The sequence below is a fragment of the Pangasianodon hypophthalmus genome, chromosome 21 (genome assembly GCF_027358585.1).
Source record: "Pangasianodon hypophthalmus isolate fPanHyp1 chromosome 21, fPanHyp1.pri, whole genome shotgun sequence".
Classification (NCBI taxonomy): Eukaryota; Metazoa; Chordata; class Actinopteri; order Siluriformes; family Pangasiidae; genus Pangasianodon; species Pangasianodon hypophthalmus.
Window position 1 is genome coordinate 13,460,102 of NC_069730.1, and position 17,007 is coordinate 13,477,108.

At 37.8% G+C, this 17,007-nt stretch overlaps 1 protein-coding gene across 2 annotated transcripts; it reads left to right on the forward strand.

The window, feature by feature from the left end:
- Nucleotides 1–4,805: 4,805 nt before the first annotated feature.
- On the forward strand, nt 4,806–16,559 carry stap2a (signal transducing adaptor family member 2a). Of its 2 annotated transcripts, none has more exons than XM_026925327.3 (11): nt 4,806–5,011; nt 7,889–7,960; nt 8,371–8,490; nt 9,452–9,508; nt 11,708–11,859; nt 12,871–13,002; nt 13,143–13,212; nt 13,377–13,479; nt 13,739–13,831; nt 13,957–14,091; nt 15,758–16,559. In XM_026925327.3, exons 1-11 carry the CDS (start codon nt 4,910–4,912, stop codon nt 15,811–15,813), a joined length of 1,092 nt encoding a protein of 363 aa, XP_026781128.1. In that variant the 5' UTR covers nt 4,806–4,909; the 3' UTR covers nt 15,814–16,559. The 2 variants fall into 2 exon arrangements, with proteins under 2 accessions (XP_026781128.1, XP_026781126.1); XM_026925325.3 differs by having other exon boundaries at nt 4,807–5,011; nt 15,755–16,559.
- Nucleotides 16,560–17,007: the final 448 nt, after the last annotated feature.

The window sequence follows — 17,007 nt, forward strand, 5'->3', positions numbered from 1 at the left end:
AAGGGCAGGACTAAATGAAAAAATACGATATTTAGGCAAAATAAGAAAAATGTACACATCTCCATTCTGTTCAAAAGTTTTCACCCCCCGGCTCTTAATGCATGTTTTTTTTTTCTGGAGCATCAGTGAACATTTGAAGTGTTCTATAAGCATATGCATAATTATGACTATATACAGTACTTGTTAAATAACATTGTTTTCAGTAATGAGGTTCTTCAAAACCGAAATTCTTCGGTTTATTTAAATACATTATTTTCTTAGCTACCCGCTGCTGTGTTGTGAAACAGGATTAATGAATCATGATCATGAATCTTTGTTGTTTCTTTGAAAGATACTAGCCAGTTAGCAACACTCTGAGCTCAGGAATGTTGAGGTGACAGCTGATTAAGTGCTGGAGGTTTCTTGCAGGAGAAGTAAAAGATGTAAGAAAGTAAAGTTATATTACTTTCTACACCTATTATCATAGTTAGTATGGCAAGATCAGTGGATGGTAGATCATCCTTCATTCATCTTCAGTACCAGCTTTATCCTGGTCAGGGTCCTGAGCTCAGGATGAAGCCAGGGACCCTGGCACTGTGATGTGGCAATGCTACCCATTGTGCCACCATGCCACCCACGATAGATCATGCTTTACATAATCAAACTCTGAATACCATGATGGCTTCTACTACTGCCTGTCCTCCACCCAAAATGTGTTGTACTTATCAGTGTAATCATACAAATCATCTGGTAATCTTATTTAGCATATTTCCTCATCCCCACTGAAATGAAATTCGCACAAGCAGAAGAGAAGTAAGTCATTGGCATTCGTTCTTGTTTTTTAGCCAGCCAGCTACCATGAGCTAACTGCATCATATTATTCCACACACTGCAGTATTCTGTACAAGTACACTTGAACCTTCCCTCCTAATAAAACAGTAAAATAATAAAATATATATATATTCCTAGGTTATGTATTAACTATGAGCAGATGGCGTTAATTCCTCTTTCCATCAAACCTTTCGTAAAAACCATCCACACGTGAATTTGCCTTAAAATCTTAACAGCTTCCCTGCGCTGCAAAACATGATAATTATTTTACCATAAAAATTCACTTTCCCATTACAGTATTTTTCTTTGAAAGTTCATTTAAAGTTCTTACTCTAGATGTGATAGGTGGTTTTCTGTGTCTCTTAGCTGTCATTTTGGGCATCTGTAGCTGATTACACTTCCTGGAATGACCTCTGGGCCTTAACCAGAAACAGGTAATCTGTAACAGGGGAATTGAGTAGGCTGAAACCAAAGTCCCTCCACAATTTGTTTAGCTTGGAGCTTAGCCAGTGAGAGGGTTTTCAGTGCATCCTGATAAGACAGACAGGTCAAGAGGTATAAGAGGAGGTGTGTTTTTCATAAATGTCACTGTCAGGGTATAGCATTTAGCTCAATTTAGTGCCATTTTAATGCAAAGGACCCAGCTAACTAGGTTATCCAGAACAGTGTTAACTATTATATATGGATGATCTAAATCTCATCCATGTATGCCATCCAGTTAAGGGAGATACCTTAACTGGATGGCATTCATGGATGAGATTTAGATCATCCATATATGTCCAGTGATTTTCAAAATCTGTGGGAGTACCACTGACCACAGTTAACCTAATTAATTTAAATAAATAAATAAATAAATAAATAAAGGGTAACACAGTGGTGCAGCTGGTAGTATTGCTGCCTCAGGGCTTCATGGGTTGATCCTGAGCTTGGGGTACTGTCTGTGTTGATTTTCGCATGCTCTCCCCATGTCTGCATGGGTTTCCTCTGGATTCTCCAGTTTCCTCCCACATCCCAAAAACATGTTGGTAGGTGAACTGGCTAATGAAAAAAGGGAACATGTGGTCGGTCAGATTTAAGAGAACATATTATGTAATATTAAAAATATTATGTTTCTCATCAAAACATGATTTCATTGCTTATACTAAACTTAATTCACACAAGTTTCCAATTACTAGTTTGAATTATGTAGAGGGAGTGTGAACAATTCATGTATTATTAACATTCTTAAATCTTGAAGCCCTTTCTCACAAAAAAACAAACAAAAAAAACTTCCAAGCTCAACTAAATCACCCCAGACCATGTGGCAAAATGTGTTATGTTCTGATAAGACCAGTTCCAGGTATGTTTGGTGCAAAAAAAAAAAAAAAAAAAACACATCACCAAAAGAACCCCATACCGATGGTGAAGCATGGTGGTGGCAGCATCATGCTTTAGGGCTGCTTTTCTTCAGCCAGAACTAGGGCTTTTTTTTCCCAAGGGAATCATGAATAGCTACAAATACCGGTCAATTTTAGTGCAAAAATGTTCAGGTGTTTGCTAGTAAGCTGAAGAGGAAAAGGAATTTCACTTTTTCAGCATGACAGTGACCCAAAGCATACATCCAAATCAACAAAGGAATGGCTAATCAAAAGAAGATCAGTGTTTTTGAATGAGCCAGAGCCCAGACCTGAATCCAATTAAAAATCTGTTTCTCATCTAAAACGTTTCTCATCAAAATGTGATTTCATTGCTTATACAAAACCTAATTTAAACAAGTTTCCAATTACTAGATTGAATTATGTAAAGTGAGTGTGATTAATTCATGTATTATTAACATTCTAGAATCTTGCCAGGATGTTGGCAATGACAGGAATAAACTACTATAGTATTACATTAACACATTTAAATCATGTGTTTCAGAATAGTGTACCAGTAATGTAGCTGTTGCAGCCCACCAGTGACCCGGGTTTGATCCTCAGTTCAGGTGAGAGCGTGGAGTTTGATTTTATTCAGGGTTTTGAAAGTACATGATCAAATCATGTTGGATGTATGAAAACAATTTGTGTTAATGTAACTCTATTCAATCACATGAAACCGATGTACGCATTTGAATTAAGTAAAATCAATGAGCTTTTTTTTCACTGAATTGTGTTCTGCAATGGACTGGTGTCCCATTCAGAGTTTCCCCACCTTGTGCGCAGTGTTCCCAGGATGCACCATGACTCTGTAAGTAACATCTCCATCAATAATTTTTGGGAATAGTGTTGTGTTGTTTTTCCAAGTTCATAAGTTCAAGTTTCAAGCTGATATCTCCCCTAATATTTTACCTTCATAAACATTTAATAAACTTTAAATAAAATTAATAATAAACATTATTAATCAAATTCGATTAATCAACATTTGATGATCAATAAAAGGGCGTGGCTGATGAGGTGATTGACAGTTTTGGGTTGGGCTTGAAATGAGAGTTGAGCCTCATGAATGTGCACACACTTTCCCACACTGACCTGAAACTCCTTCTGATATTAGCTCAGAGAAATTCATTCAGCATCTTTAAAACTTTGTTGATTTACAATGTTGACAGTTTTGACAGTTCTGTAGCAAAACCATGTCTTGTTCTGCTGTAAACTGTTCTAACAGACCCTCAGCAAGGAGTTCCTTGCAGTTTTTCTGGTATATTGCTCATTTTGATGTGTAAGCTAGATGGCTGTACTGATATTATAACTAGAAAACCAACACGAGTTAACGAAGTGATGGAATAAACCAAAGCAGCTTACACTAACTACATTTCATATCAGTTTATTGACTGTATGACCTTAGCAAACACTCGAAATAGCTTACTAAGGTTAGTCAATCTCTCTTTTTTAAACAAACACCACTGACAGAATGAGTGGAGCATAACAGCGCACTTCTCTGTTCAGATTGGTAACTTACAGCAGATGTCAGAGCTAGATGAAAACCAAGGACAGCAGCAAAATATATGTTGTCTTGAGTGTAAATGTTGATGACTGGTGTTTACTGGTATATTTTCAGTTGATTACTTACATTAGCTACTTACGTTACACTGATCAAAATGATGGATAATATCAGCTAGTCAACAAATGGTAGCTCAGTCAGTCATGACTCAAAGCTCTAAAATCTTTTCGTGACAATGGTAAAATCAATATACTTATGAAAATTATATGAATACAATTTACCATTTTACATAATAAATTATAACATCCATCACAAATATGGGTGGGTGAAAAGCAGACACACTGTATCGGAGTATCTACTGCTGCCTCCAAGAAGATGGCGACTTTCAATTCAACCACAAAAAAAGGCTTCAAAACCACACAATGCGAGTAAATTGCACCGTGTCCACTCATATACACTCACTGTCCACTTTATTAGGAACAGTCTAACAGTGACTTTAACCATGGCAGGGCTGTTGGTTCCAGAAGGCCTGGTTTCAGTATTTCAGAAACTGCTGACCTCCTGGGATTTTCACACACAACAGTTTCTAGAGTTTACACAGAATAGTAACCGTCAGATTTTCCTATTCTGATGTTTGATGTGAACATTAACTGAAGCTCTTGACCTGTATCTGCATTGCACTGCTGCCACATGATTGGCTGATTAAAATGTGCAGGTGTACAGGTGTTTCTAATAGTGAGTGTGTACAGTCAGTGGTTCATAGACACAGCTGGACTTGATCCAACTCCTCTTAAAACTCTAACCCAAACCCACAAGATGCATTTATCCAGCCTGAAACACACTGATACACCGAGTGCTCTCCACCCTCTGGACTTTTGCTCGAGTCCACCTCCGGTAGGTGGAGCTAGATCAGGTCCGACTCCACCCCCGGTAGGTGGAGCTAGATCAGGTCCGACTCCACCCCCGGTAGGTGGGGCTAGATCAGGTCCGACTCCACCCCCGGTAGGTGGGGCTAGCTCAGGTCCGACTCCACCCCCGGTAGGTGGAGCTAGCTCAGGTCCGACTCCACCCCCGGTAGGTTGGATTTTGGCACGCCCGGTAAGCAACTCTTTTGATGCGTTGTGATCCTTTCGGCTTTCCATATCAGTGATCTGCGCTTTGTGCCCCGCTGCCGGTCCAGTCAGATCCCGAGCTGGCTACGGCCATGGCGGCGGCACCGGTGAAGCAGCGGCCCGGGACAAGCCGAGCTCAGCTTCCGCCCTGCTATTATGAGGGATATCTAGAGAAACGGGGACCTAAAGAGAAGGTATGAGAGGGATTTTATCATGTCGGGTTAAAGGCGGCTGCAGTGAAGTCGCACCCACCGGCTGTGTATTGTGTGTGTGTGTGTGTGTGTGTGTGGGTGAGGCAAACACAGAGTGACAGGCTCCCTGGTTAGACTGATCGGATGTGAGAAGTCTAATTTCAGGCTTACAGCATTGTAAATCAAGAAAAAAAAACTTGTTTTGGTGCAGGATTGTGTGGAGGCGTGAGAACCCGCATCTAAACCGCACATAAGCGCTGTCATTGTGTTTCCCTCTCCAGTGGAGTAACACATGCGGTCTTTAAATTGCGTTGTTGTGTGTGTATGTGCGGGTTGCGGGTTTGGATTTGCGTTTTTAAACCTGTGTGTGTGTGTGTGTGTGTGTGTGTGTGTGGGTACTAAGCAGTAAATGTTGCGGTGCATGGACACACCTTATTGCGGTGTACACACGCATTTCACTGATGAATCCGGTGTTAATTAAATGCAGCTAATAGGCCTATTAATCTTGCACTTGCGCGTTAATAAGCGAGCCAAAACACACACACATACACACACACACACACACACACACACACACACACACACACATACAGCGTTTGGTGTGTGTGTGTGTATGTGTGTATATATTTTGAGCTTGGAGAGAGATTTCTGCATAGACAACAATGTAAATATAAACAAATCATCATTTGGGAGAGGCTACAAACACTGACTAATGTACAAAAATAAAGAAATACTTAAAATATCTAAATAAATAAATAAAATCTGAAGCACATCATATAATAAAACTGCAAGATTAATTGCTAATTGTTAAAAGTTAATGTTTGCTTACAGCCTTCCACCATCTTTTTTTTTTTTTTTTTTTTTTTTAAACCTGTCAAACCTTGTAAAATTGCACTTTTACACAAACCTTGTGCTTTATCAGTAAAATTATAATATTTAAAATATAATGTTCATTTCCCAGGTCTCTTTTCTAAATAGTAAACCCAAATAATATACTTTCTATATGGTTCCCTTTCACTGAGAATTCTCAGAATAAGGCCAGATATACTTTGCCAAAGTTTTGATGTGTGTAATCGCAGTGGCGTAATACATGCAGCAGGGTGTCTAATTATGATGTACAAAAGGAACAACTAGATATTGATATTCAATTTAATCTTGTTATCACTGCTGTATAATGTGATTTTGGCATATACAGTGTGGTAATTGAGGGCTGTTATTAGTCTCTCTCTCTCTTTCTCACACACACACACACACACACACACACACACACACATTGCAGATGGCTGGCTGTATCATTCCCTGCCTGCTTCATGGTGTGTATAATGTGATTTATGACTGAGTGTTAATGTTTGAGGCATCAGCTGGCTCTTAAGTAAAATGTAATTCAGAGAATTTCAGAGACAAAGAAAGCTAGACAGATTGGAAAATAAATATTCGGGGGGTTCAGGTGCAGTGGGTGTGTGAAGGGGGTTGTTGGGGGGGTTGAATGTATAGATGTAGGGCATGTGTGTGTGTGTGTGTGTGTGTGTGTGTGTGAGTGTGAGTGAGACAGCTGTGCTCCATGTTGCCCTTGGGGGCTTTAAGCTGCTCCTAAGCTTTGGATTTGGCAAAAGAAGCCAGAGAGAATTAAGAGAAAGAGTGAATCTATAATCTGAGAAGAAATGACAGCACATTGCTTCACTGTTTGTATGAGGAGTTTGGATGATGATGATGATGATGATGATGATGATGATGAAGAAGAAGTTATGAAAATTGAGATTTAGTGCTAAATCCAGTGTTTTTGAAGATGGCACTGAACAGAGAATAAAGATTTTATTTCTAGAGTCTAGATGTTTTTTTTTTATTATTATTATTATTATGAGAATTTATAATTTTGTGATTTATTTATGATTATGTTCAGTCTGCATGATCAGTGTTTTCCATCAGGGTGTTTGTAACAACAACAAGAATAAGGCTATGTATATCATATGAATTTGGAGAGTGGGAATGGCTACTGTACATGACACAGAAAGACGTTTGTGCATTGATGTATGCAATTCATTAAAACAGAATTCGCCCCAATGCCCTTCACTCCTCCCCAATCTCAGTTTGTTCAGAAAGAAGAAAAAACGTGGCGCAAAGTGCCCAGTGCAGCCAAGTACATTTACAATGAGCAAAAAAAAAAAAAAACAGACGGTGGATTGGAAAAACTTAATGGCAACAAACATAGTAAAACCAGAATAAACACAGATAGCGCTTCTCCATGATGGAATAATTTATTTCTTCTTGGTGATGAAGCTAGACGCAGAATTGGTGATATAGATCCTGGAAAGGTTTGAATTGTAGGAATGACCTGTTTTACATGACAAATCTCTTGTCTATTCTCATAAATCAGTATAATCAGAATTTTGCATGTTTATACTGTTAAAACGTGGCGCTTTCAAACAGCTGAATGGCTTATTGTGTAGCTAATACAGGAGCTTAAAAGCTCAAACCTTCATTAAAAAAAGGCCAGCAAAGGCACTCGACCATTCTTAGAAATCAGTATGGGATGAATTTTGCGTGTTTATAGAGTTGTAACTTGTGCTTTCAAGCACCTGACCTGGCCAAGTGTGCTTGAAAGTCATGTCATGACAGTACTTGCTAATGCTAACTCTAGTTAGTGTGCTAATTCTAGTTCAACCACTGTATGTTCTGGAGGCGGAGCTTTGTGTACATGGGGGCGGGTTCAAAGAGTAAATTGAAACCTCAACGTGTTTAATTGTTAGAGATCTAATCTTGACTAATTTTGATCAGTCTTGCCGAATTGACTTTAAAATTCAAAGAAAATATTGAGAAAATATTGTGTCTTGCTGAGAATCTTATTCATACATAACCATAATTCTTTCTCTTATTATGCAGGTGTCCCGGCGACTATGGACATGCTTGTGTGGAAACACCTTATACTTCTTCAACAATGCGAAGGACACACATGTAAGCAATAAAGTGAATCTGAACAATTCTTTTATGAAAACAAATTATGAGGATCATCAGGGAAAGATAACACATTGAGATGTCCGATTCTTGTATCTAATTCTCTATACATTTGAATGCAAAAAAATGAATGAATAAAAAGGCAGATATTTATTTTAAATAACAAAAAGCATGTTTTACAGCTTTATCTTCATTATCAAATTGTTTTTTTTTTATTTTTGATTGCTGTCTATTTATTTGGGGGGAGTGCAAACTTTTGCACACACAGGCTTTAGTCTCATTAAATTGGTTGAAATTAGATTAAAATAGATTTATGAATTATCCTTTGGAATTGTTTTAAGCTTTCTCATGGTCAGAGATGTGTGTGTATGTGTGTGTGCGTGTGTATGTGTGTGTGTGTCTCCACGCAGTATGTAGAGAAACTGGACCTGAGTGGGTTTGTGTCTCTGATCGATGACTGCAGTCGAGACAGGAATCTGGAGGCAGCTAGAATGAATTTACGCATGAAGGATGGAGAGATCAAACTGACTGTGAGTTCACATGAAGTCAGACACTCAAAATCTATATTATAATATTTGGCTGTACATATTTATAACTGGAAAATAATCCATCCTTCCAATCATGGTGGGTTCATAAGTCTTGGTGGTATGTAATGCTTTTGTGTATCATTAAAATGTATTTAAAATGTATTGTAATATTTTTTAGATTGATGGATATTACATGATAGGTTTCATATTAGCTGATTAGCAGTGCAAGCATTCACAAAAGGTACCACCATAGGCATATCTATCTATCTATCTATCTATCTATCTATCTATATGAAAATATGAAATTTTTTTTCATTTTTTTCATTTTTTTCATTTTACTGCATCATACTTAATTTGCATAGTGTTGAGAAAATCTCATCTCCCATGATGCTCTGTTGCCTTGTTGCTTTGTTGGTTGCCTGTCACTGTAATGACGGTTTTGTGTTGTATATGTACATGGAAAATGGACAGTCTTCTTTTACTTCATTCGCTAGTGTGAACGCAAGGTGTGAGGGCTGGGAAGCTAATCACACCACTAATCACACCACTGATCACGCTACTAATCACACCACTAATCACACCACTAATCACACCACTGATCACACTACTGATCACACCACTGATCACACCACTGATCACACCACTGATCACACCACTGATCACACCACTAATCACACCACTAAGCACACTACTAAGCACACTACTAATCACACTACTAATCACAGCAGATATAAAGTGTTCATAAAATGGCTTTTACAGTGTAAATTGGATCTAACCAAACTATGAAGGAAGGGGTGATTCAACTCTCTATGAGCTTCTCCTGACACTTATACCAACATACGTACATACTGCCCAATGGGTTTATTTTTTGTTTGTTTATTCATTCGTTCATGTATTCATTCACTCAGTTGTTTACTTATAATTCAAATGATTTCCATCTAACTGTCTTCGTTTCTTTTCTCAGGCTCCTAACTTGGAGGCACGAGAGTTGTGGAAAGGCTTCCTCTATTCTGTAGTGGATGTGAGTGCAACATTATAAAACATATTACAAAACATTCAAATGAGTTCTGGGGAGCAACAACACTGCAGAATACTGTATCTAACCTCTGACACGTGACTTGAATTTATTTTTATCATATGCGTATTAGAGTAATTGTTTTAATGTATTAAAAAATTTAATTTAAAAAAAAAAACCTCCAAACAACCCTATAGTGAAATATATCAGTTTTTGTTATACAATGGAATGGAGCATAAGAGAGTGGAAATACAGTGATTTCATATAGCAGAACAACAAAGTCACATTAATGATAAGATCATATTCCTTGGTTTGTGTCATTGTTTTGACTTGTGGCTACGTCGGGTTATCTTCTGCGCCACACAGTGCAGTTTAAACATTAGCACATTTATTGGCTCTGTTCTGCACCACACTGTTTGATGTTAACAATTAAAAGGCAAAATGTCAATATTGGGAGATGCGTATAGGCGTCACATCCAAAATAACTGGCCATTATCTTACCATGATCATAACTTTAGCTTGTAATGTGTAGTACAGGATAACTGCCAGAAATATGTCTTCTGTGGTGATGAAAAAACCTTAAAGGCTAATTAAAGGTTACAATGCACAACAAAGGGCTTTCAGTCTTACTTGGAGTGAAATCATCAGGATCCTCGGTTGCATACCAGTCAGCTGATTGACTTAGCCAGTGACGAACAATCCTGTTTTTGTCCTGGGAAATTCCACAGTCATTACACAACCTCACTGAGCTTTGGGACTTTTCGGTTTGATCTGAGCACTTTCTTTAGATATCAAATGTTATCCATGCTGCTGGCGCTCATGTGCCAATATGTCATTAAAAAAAACATATAATTCAGTTCCACTAGCAGCTATAGGTGCCCATGCCACCATATTTCACAAAACCTGTGGTGTTTTTCTGGCATTTCTTTTTAATATTCTATTTAGGCTAAACTTTCTGAGTGTTTGTATTCAGTTGAGCACTTGAAAAAGGTTTTTATACTCGATGTTCTGAGGTCGTTTTCAGTCGTCTTGTGGAGGATAACTAGCATTGTTTACTGCAGCAAAGCCGATCACACCATTCTTCCATCCAAAAACTGCTGATTTTAACATACCTGTCGCTTTGACTGTATCTCTGATTTATAAGACAACATGCAAATTCCACATCTCGAATTGGCTATAAACGTGTTCTGTTGTGTATTAACTAATGAAGTAACAGCACACATCTGGCCAAAATTCACCTGAGAAGCAAACGGATGGTATTAGCTTCTCAGTGTGTTGTCTATATTAAAATGATCAAACTTTTGCATCTTACATCTACGAATTAACACAAGAGCAAGATACTCTTCCTATATGAGCCGAGATGTTTGTGTCATACTGCAGTATGGTCACTGTTTATGTATAGAATGCTATCATTATGATAAAGTGACCCATGTGAATATAAAGTAAGTAAATAATGGCTGATTTAGTCAGATTGACTGTGTTTCTTTGCCTTTCTAATGAAGCTTCAATGAACACAATTAAAAACCTATAAATGAAACTAAATAAAAAGTTTTTTCCCCTCTTAATTTTATCTTGTCATTTCCCACCCACCCGCATGTTCTCCCCTATCACATGACAGCTATGCACCAGGGAGGGTGAAAGCTAACACGTGCTTCCTCTGACACATGTGAAGCCAGTCATCCACATGCTGCATCACACGGCAGCATGACACAATCAGAGGAGAGTGCTATCTGCCCTCTTCCACATACATGAGCTCACAGATGCTCATGATTGGCTAGTGTCATTGTGATTGATAGGGGAGAGAGAGTATGCCATCCCTCCCACCCAGAGAGTACGGCCAATTTTGATCCCTTGACATTCGGTCACAGATGGCTGTGGCATCGTCGGGATACAAATTCACGATCTCATGATGATAGAGCAAACAAAAAGCAGTAACTGCCACTAAAATCACAAAAATCTAACTATTTTATTTAAAATAAAAATGATTAAAGTTACTTTAGTGCCCCATATGCCACCACTATTGCATTTCAAATGAAGGCTCAAAAAATAAACATTCGAAAAAAAGTTTGTGGTTTCTATATTGTTCATCAATATGGATATCAATAGCCTTGAATTAAAGCTTATATGAATGAATCGAATACACGAACAACGTTTCTATCTGTGTATTAATTTGTCAGTAAGTGATTTCCTCCATCTGGTCCTCAGCTGGCAGTGCCCACGACTCTAACCCTGCTGCCCGGGCAACTGCACATGCTAAAGGAGGTGGTGGAGAAAGAAAGACAGAGAAGAAGAGCTCGTTCGCTCTCCAGAGCTCCCTCCTCTCCCCTCTCCCTCCCTCTGGTAGGGGAGATCCCTGCGTAAGTATTTCCTCTTCCAGAGATGCTGCGTCATTTGTATATTCACGGTTCAAAGGAAGAATAAAAGAGTAGCTTTAATAATAGTAATAGTAATTCTAGTTAAATGGTTATCTTTTTATCTGATATTTACTTAGTTATAGGTATATTTAATCAGGTTATAGATTGAGAATTTCTATGTTCACTTTATTCACTAGTGACACTCTGGCTCAAAATCAAATGCGAACGTTTTCCGCTCATAAGATCAAGAGGAACAACAAAGCTAATAAACAGAGGAAGCATATTTGGTTGATTTTGAATTGAATATCTGCTTTTTTTATTTTTTTATTTCAAGGCATAACATATGCAAAAAAAAAAAAGTTCATTATATGTTTATTTCTGCATATACCACAGTGCTGTCGAATTCTCGATTCTGATTGGTCAGAAAGTTTTGATTCATTATCTATAACAGCAGCTCAGACAGTAGAGCCAACTATAAGGCAAAACACAGGTTTATATTATTGCGCTCATTCTAATACATTATCATTTCTACAGTGATCAGTAATTCACAGGGACCTGTATGGTAGGCACTCTACATATTCCACCCCTAATAGTAAACGAATAAAAAAATATGTTATTTGACAAAGAAAAATGTATGATCGTTGATATGGTGAAGATTTCAGCAAATAATGTTTAGTTAACATTTATGAAATTAGTCTCCGGTGTCAGGAAGTACAACATGCCATTGTTTAATAGACCAAATATATATATATATATATATATATATATATATATATATATATATATATATATATATATATATATATATATATAAGAGTAATAAAACACTTTAGGACGTGCTGCTGTAGGAAAATAATCCACGTTGGGGTGGTAACAGCTGTTGTTGATTATTTTCCTATAACCACATACCTATCATGTTTTATTACTTATTAGATTATCATATTCACTTTTCAGTCAGTCTATTTAATTATGTATTAATTGAGTGTGTGTGTGTGTGTGTTCTCTCTGGGGCAGCTGTTTCAGGCCTGTCTCTCGTACAGAAGCTGAGGTTCTCTTAGAGCGTCACCCAGACTGTGGGAACATGCTGCTAAGACCGGGCAGAGACGGCACGTCGCTCGCGGTGACCACACGACAAGACCTTAATGGGTATGATATTGGATTAAAACACCTCTACCCCTTTACTACTTCAGGATCTCTCTCATGTTTTTTCCCTTTTACTCTCCCTGACTCAGTTACCTTCTCAGGTACACTCACATACTGTTTTCTGCTTTATGAATGTTCCACAGATCGGTGTTCAGACACTATCGGGTTACCCAGAAGCCTCAGGGAGGTTACATCATTGATGTGGAAAACCCGGTATGTAGGGTTGTATAAACAGATAGCTAAGATAATAAAGTTAGAGCGGTGTTGAGACTGGAGGGAATGCAGCTGCATCACTCTGTGTGTGTGTGTGTGTGTGTGTGTGTGTGTGTGTGTGTGTGTGTGTGTGTGTGTGTGTGTGTGTGTGTGTGTCTTGGCAGATCCCTTGTCCCACCCTTCATGATGTCATTAACGCACTAGTGGAGAAGACAGCCGGGACGCTTCAGCCTTTTCTACTGGAGGAGCCTTATGAAGAGAATATCAGTATGTCTGGCATGCACACACACACACACACACACACACACACACACACACACACACACACACTGAATCTTATCAAGAGAGCATCAGTAGGCCAAGTAGCAAACATGAACAAACATGAACATGCTGGAGCAGAAACCTTATGAGAAGTAAATTAAAAACACAGAGGCACATTTAGTGAGTAAGTCTTGGTTAATGACTTTCATGGCCTTTCTCTGTGTTTCTTGATTTGCTTGCTGAAAATTCCTCATTCCTTGTCCAGCGTACATTTCATCCAACGACGAGAACGGAGAGCGAATGCTACACTGTGCGCCCACTGGCACTTTCTCCAGAGGACCCTCACTGCCCCCGAAAGGTACAAGACCACCTCAGCACTTTACTCTCAGAGAATCAGTGTCTAAGATTCATTATACCATTTTTCTGTGGTGTGTGTGTGTGTGTGTGTGTGTGTGTGTGTGTGTGTGTGTGTGTTTTGAGCAGGGTCAGAGAGATGGACATTGAGATCTCACTCTAAATCTCCCAGCCCATCTCACAGATCACTAAGCCCTCCAGGTTCACCATCCAGCCCTATGAGACGACTGGTGCTCTCACCCTCGCCCTCACCACTAACACAGAGTGAGTGTGTGCACGCGCACACACACACACACACACACGCACACACACACACACACACGCACACACACGCACACATATAACAGCTTGTCCTGAAGTGTTTTATGTCTTCTATACCAAAGCAGTTTGCCAAATTTTTTATTTATTCCTTCACGATACATCATGTTTTTTTATCCATTTATGGTTACATTTAATGTTGTGGAACGTCCACAAGACAAGTTAGCTCTTGTCATAACTTACATTATAGCAGCTATAAACAGTCATTCTCTCACTACTCTATTTTTATTTTTCTTGAAATTAATAAGACAAAAAATCCCAGCTTGTCATGTTTTTGAGAAACTGGAAGGCAGGAACTCCTCAGTCCTGAAGACTCTTCCGTGTCTGGAAAACTTACTAACTGTTACAAAGTGCTGACACTGGAGACTCCTTCCATAAATGTTAAATAAACCATTTGTTACAGAACGTTCACCCTATTATACACTATATATTTTTCTTTGTTAAGAGACAACACAATTTACTACATTTATTATTGTTTACATTTATTTACTACATTTATTATTGCACCTGTTATGTAGAGCGTCTCTTACTATAGAAATGATAACATATTAGAACACATTAATCACATTAATATACCAGCACTACTATTGACAGAGTTGCTGTTATAGAAAAAGAAAACCCCTTCTGACCAATCAGAATCAAGAATTCATCAGCATGAATAATAAAATGCAGTTGTAGTCGTTTCAGTTCCACAAATGCACAGTGACAAGATTTATGAGAAGCTCAAGAAATATAAAAGTGAGTGTGACTTACAAGAACAAACACACACACAAACACACCCTTACATAATCAGCTTTACTGCATATGTATGCATGTACACATTTTAGGGCTGTCAGAACAAATTTCACTGCTATAATACATTTTAATGACATTTACTAAACACATTGAAACACATTTCCTAAATGTTGGAGACTTTGTGCAGGAAAATGGCACTGAATATCTCAGGACATATTTTTTTATTATGTATTATTCTCTAATTAAATATTTAAAAAAATATAGTATCCTGACAGTGCTATTACATAATATTCCAAAAAGCACTTTTTTGTTTTGCCTGAATGTCAAATATTGTTTTTATTGGTCATATAGTGCACCATGTAGATTCTAGAATGCCATTGTGGTGTACCCTATGTAGTGAGCATATATAGTGAATGGGAAGCCATTTGGGATTTGACCTTACTATGTATTGGAGCGGTTAAATTATCAGAATATACTATTATTTGGTATATATACTATATATTATAAAATATATTATTAAATATACCTGAAGATAAATTGGAAAGTGGTGGATTTTTACATGGAGCCCCAGTAGAAATGTAAATTAAAATATTTCAATATTAACAACAAGGAAAAATTAAGCACTGTGGGTAAATAAATGTAAAAATCTGAAACATTAAAATTATTGATAGAACTATGATACTTTTTGATTCTTTTTGAATATACTCTGCATAGTTTTCCCTGCTACTCCTAATGTTTATTTCTGTAGTAGTATAACATTATAGGCTCATTATTATTTGCCTGAACATTTATGCTTATAGGTATCATTTAAGCAACTGAAAGTTTAATGCAGTCTTTAAAGGAATTTGAGCCTGACACACATGTAATATTCCAGCAGCTTTCACGGAGGAGCTCAAACAGAAGCTGGAGAAGAGACGCACCAGTCAGGACTGACTTCCTGCTTCTCCTCAGCCAATCAGCAGCATGGCCTCGTCCCCTGGCTGTCTGATTCTGCCAGTGCCTTTGTGATGACAGTCACTGCTCACAGACATTGAGTCTTATTTCCGTGGTGCATCATTATCAAGCTGAGCGAAAAGGTCCAGTAAAGTCTTCTGCCTTGGGAGGTGACACTTCAAGAAGGACAATGAGGATTGACCACAGGGACAGATCAATCTGAGCCAAGAATCGGTGTTTCTCCAGACTAGTGATGCTTCATAGCAGATAGGTGGATTATGCAGCGAGGCAGTGTTGTCTTGTGGTGGATTTCTGATTTTCAGAAAAGTGCTAGCTGCAGCTGTACAGTAATAAATACTCTGATGTTCTTCTCTTGAACGTTCCAGAATTCCTTTTCATACGTGTTCTAAAGACAGCCGTTAAATTTTCTAATTTCATTCGATGCATTTTGTCAGCAGCTGCAGCAGGTCAGATCGTCTCCAAGGTTATGCTCGTGTTAGGACAGAAGAGTAGCAGTGAAGAAGTGTGAGATGTGTAAGTTACTGCTCAGAACAGTGTGTACGGTGTTTCTGTAGTGAGATGTTTTGTTTTGGTGCTCCAGGTTGAATCCTAGACTGGTTGTCATTACTGGCTTGTGTAATGAACGTGCATGGTGCTACTGTTTGTACATAGAGTTCCTGTGTGTATCACTGTTCATTTCTCTCATATTTATTGGAATTAAAGGGACGAGTTTTCGATAACGTTGATTCACTGTATTCCTAATACTTTTCTCCTCTGTTCTAGAAATATTAGTTTATTATAGAATGTTTTTTCCTTTTAACTGATTGCCATGACAGAATTAAGACAACAATGACATTTTTAAACTTTTTTTTATAAATTAAGATTAAATTTTTAGTATAACTTTGTATTAAATGTGTTAGGTTTCACAGATGTTTCTTTATACAAATAACAAAAAAGGTCAATTAAGTAAGGAATAAAACATTTATTTATTAAAGAGCGTCACATCATACTTTTAAGCATTTATAGTTAATTTATAGTTATGTTAAATAGCATTTATATTTACATTTAATGTTGTAAAATGTACATGAAACAAGTTAGTTCCTGTTATCCCTTACGTTAAACACTATATGCAGACATGCCTGCTCACTGCCCCTTTTTTTCTTTCTTGAAATAAGACGTGACATAGACGTTAAA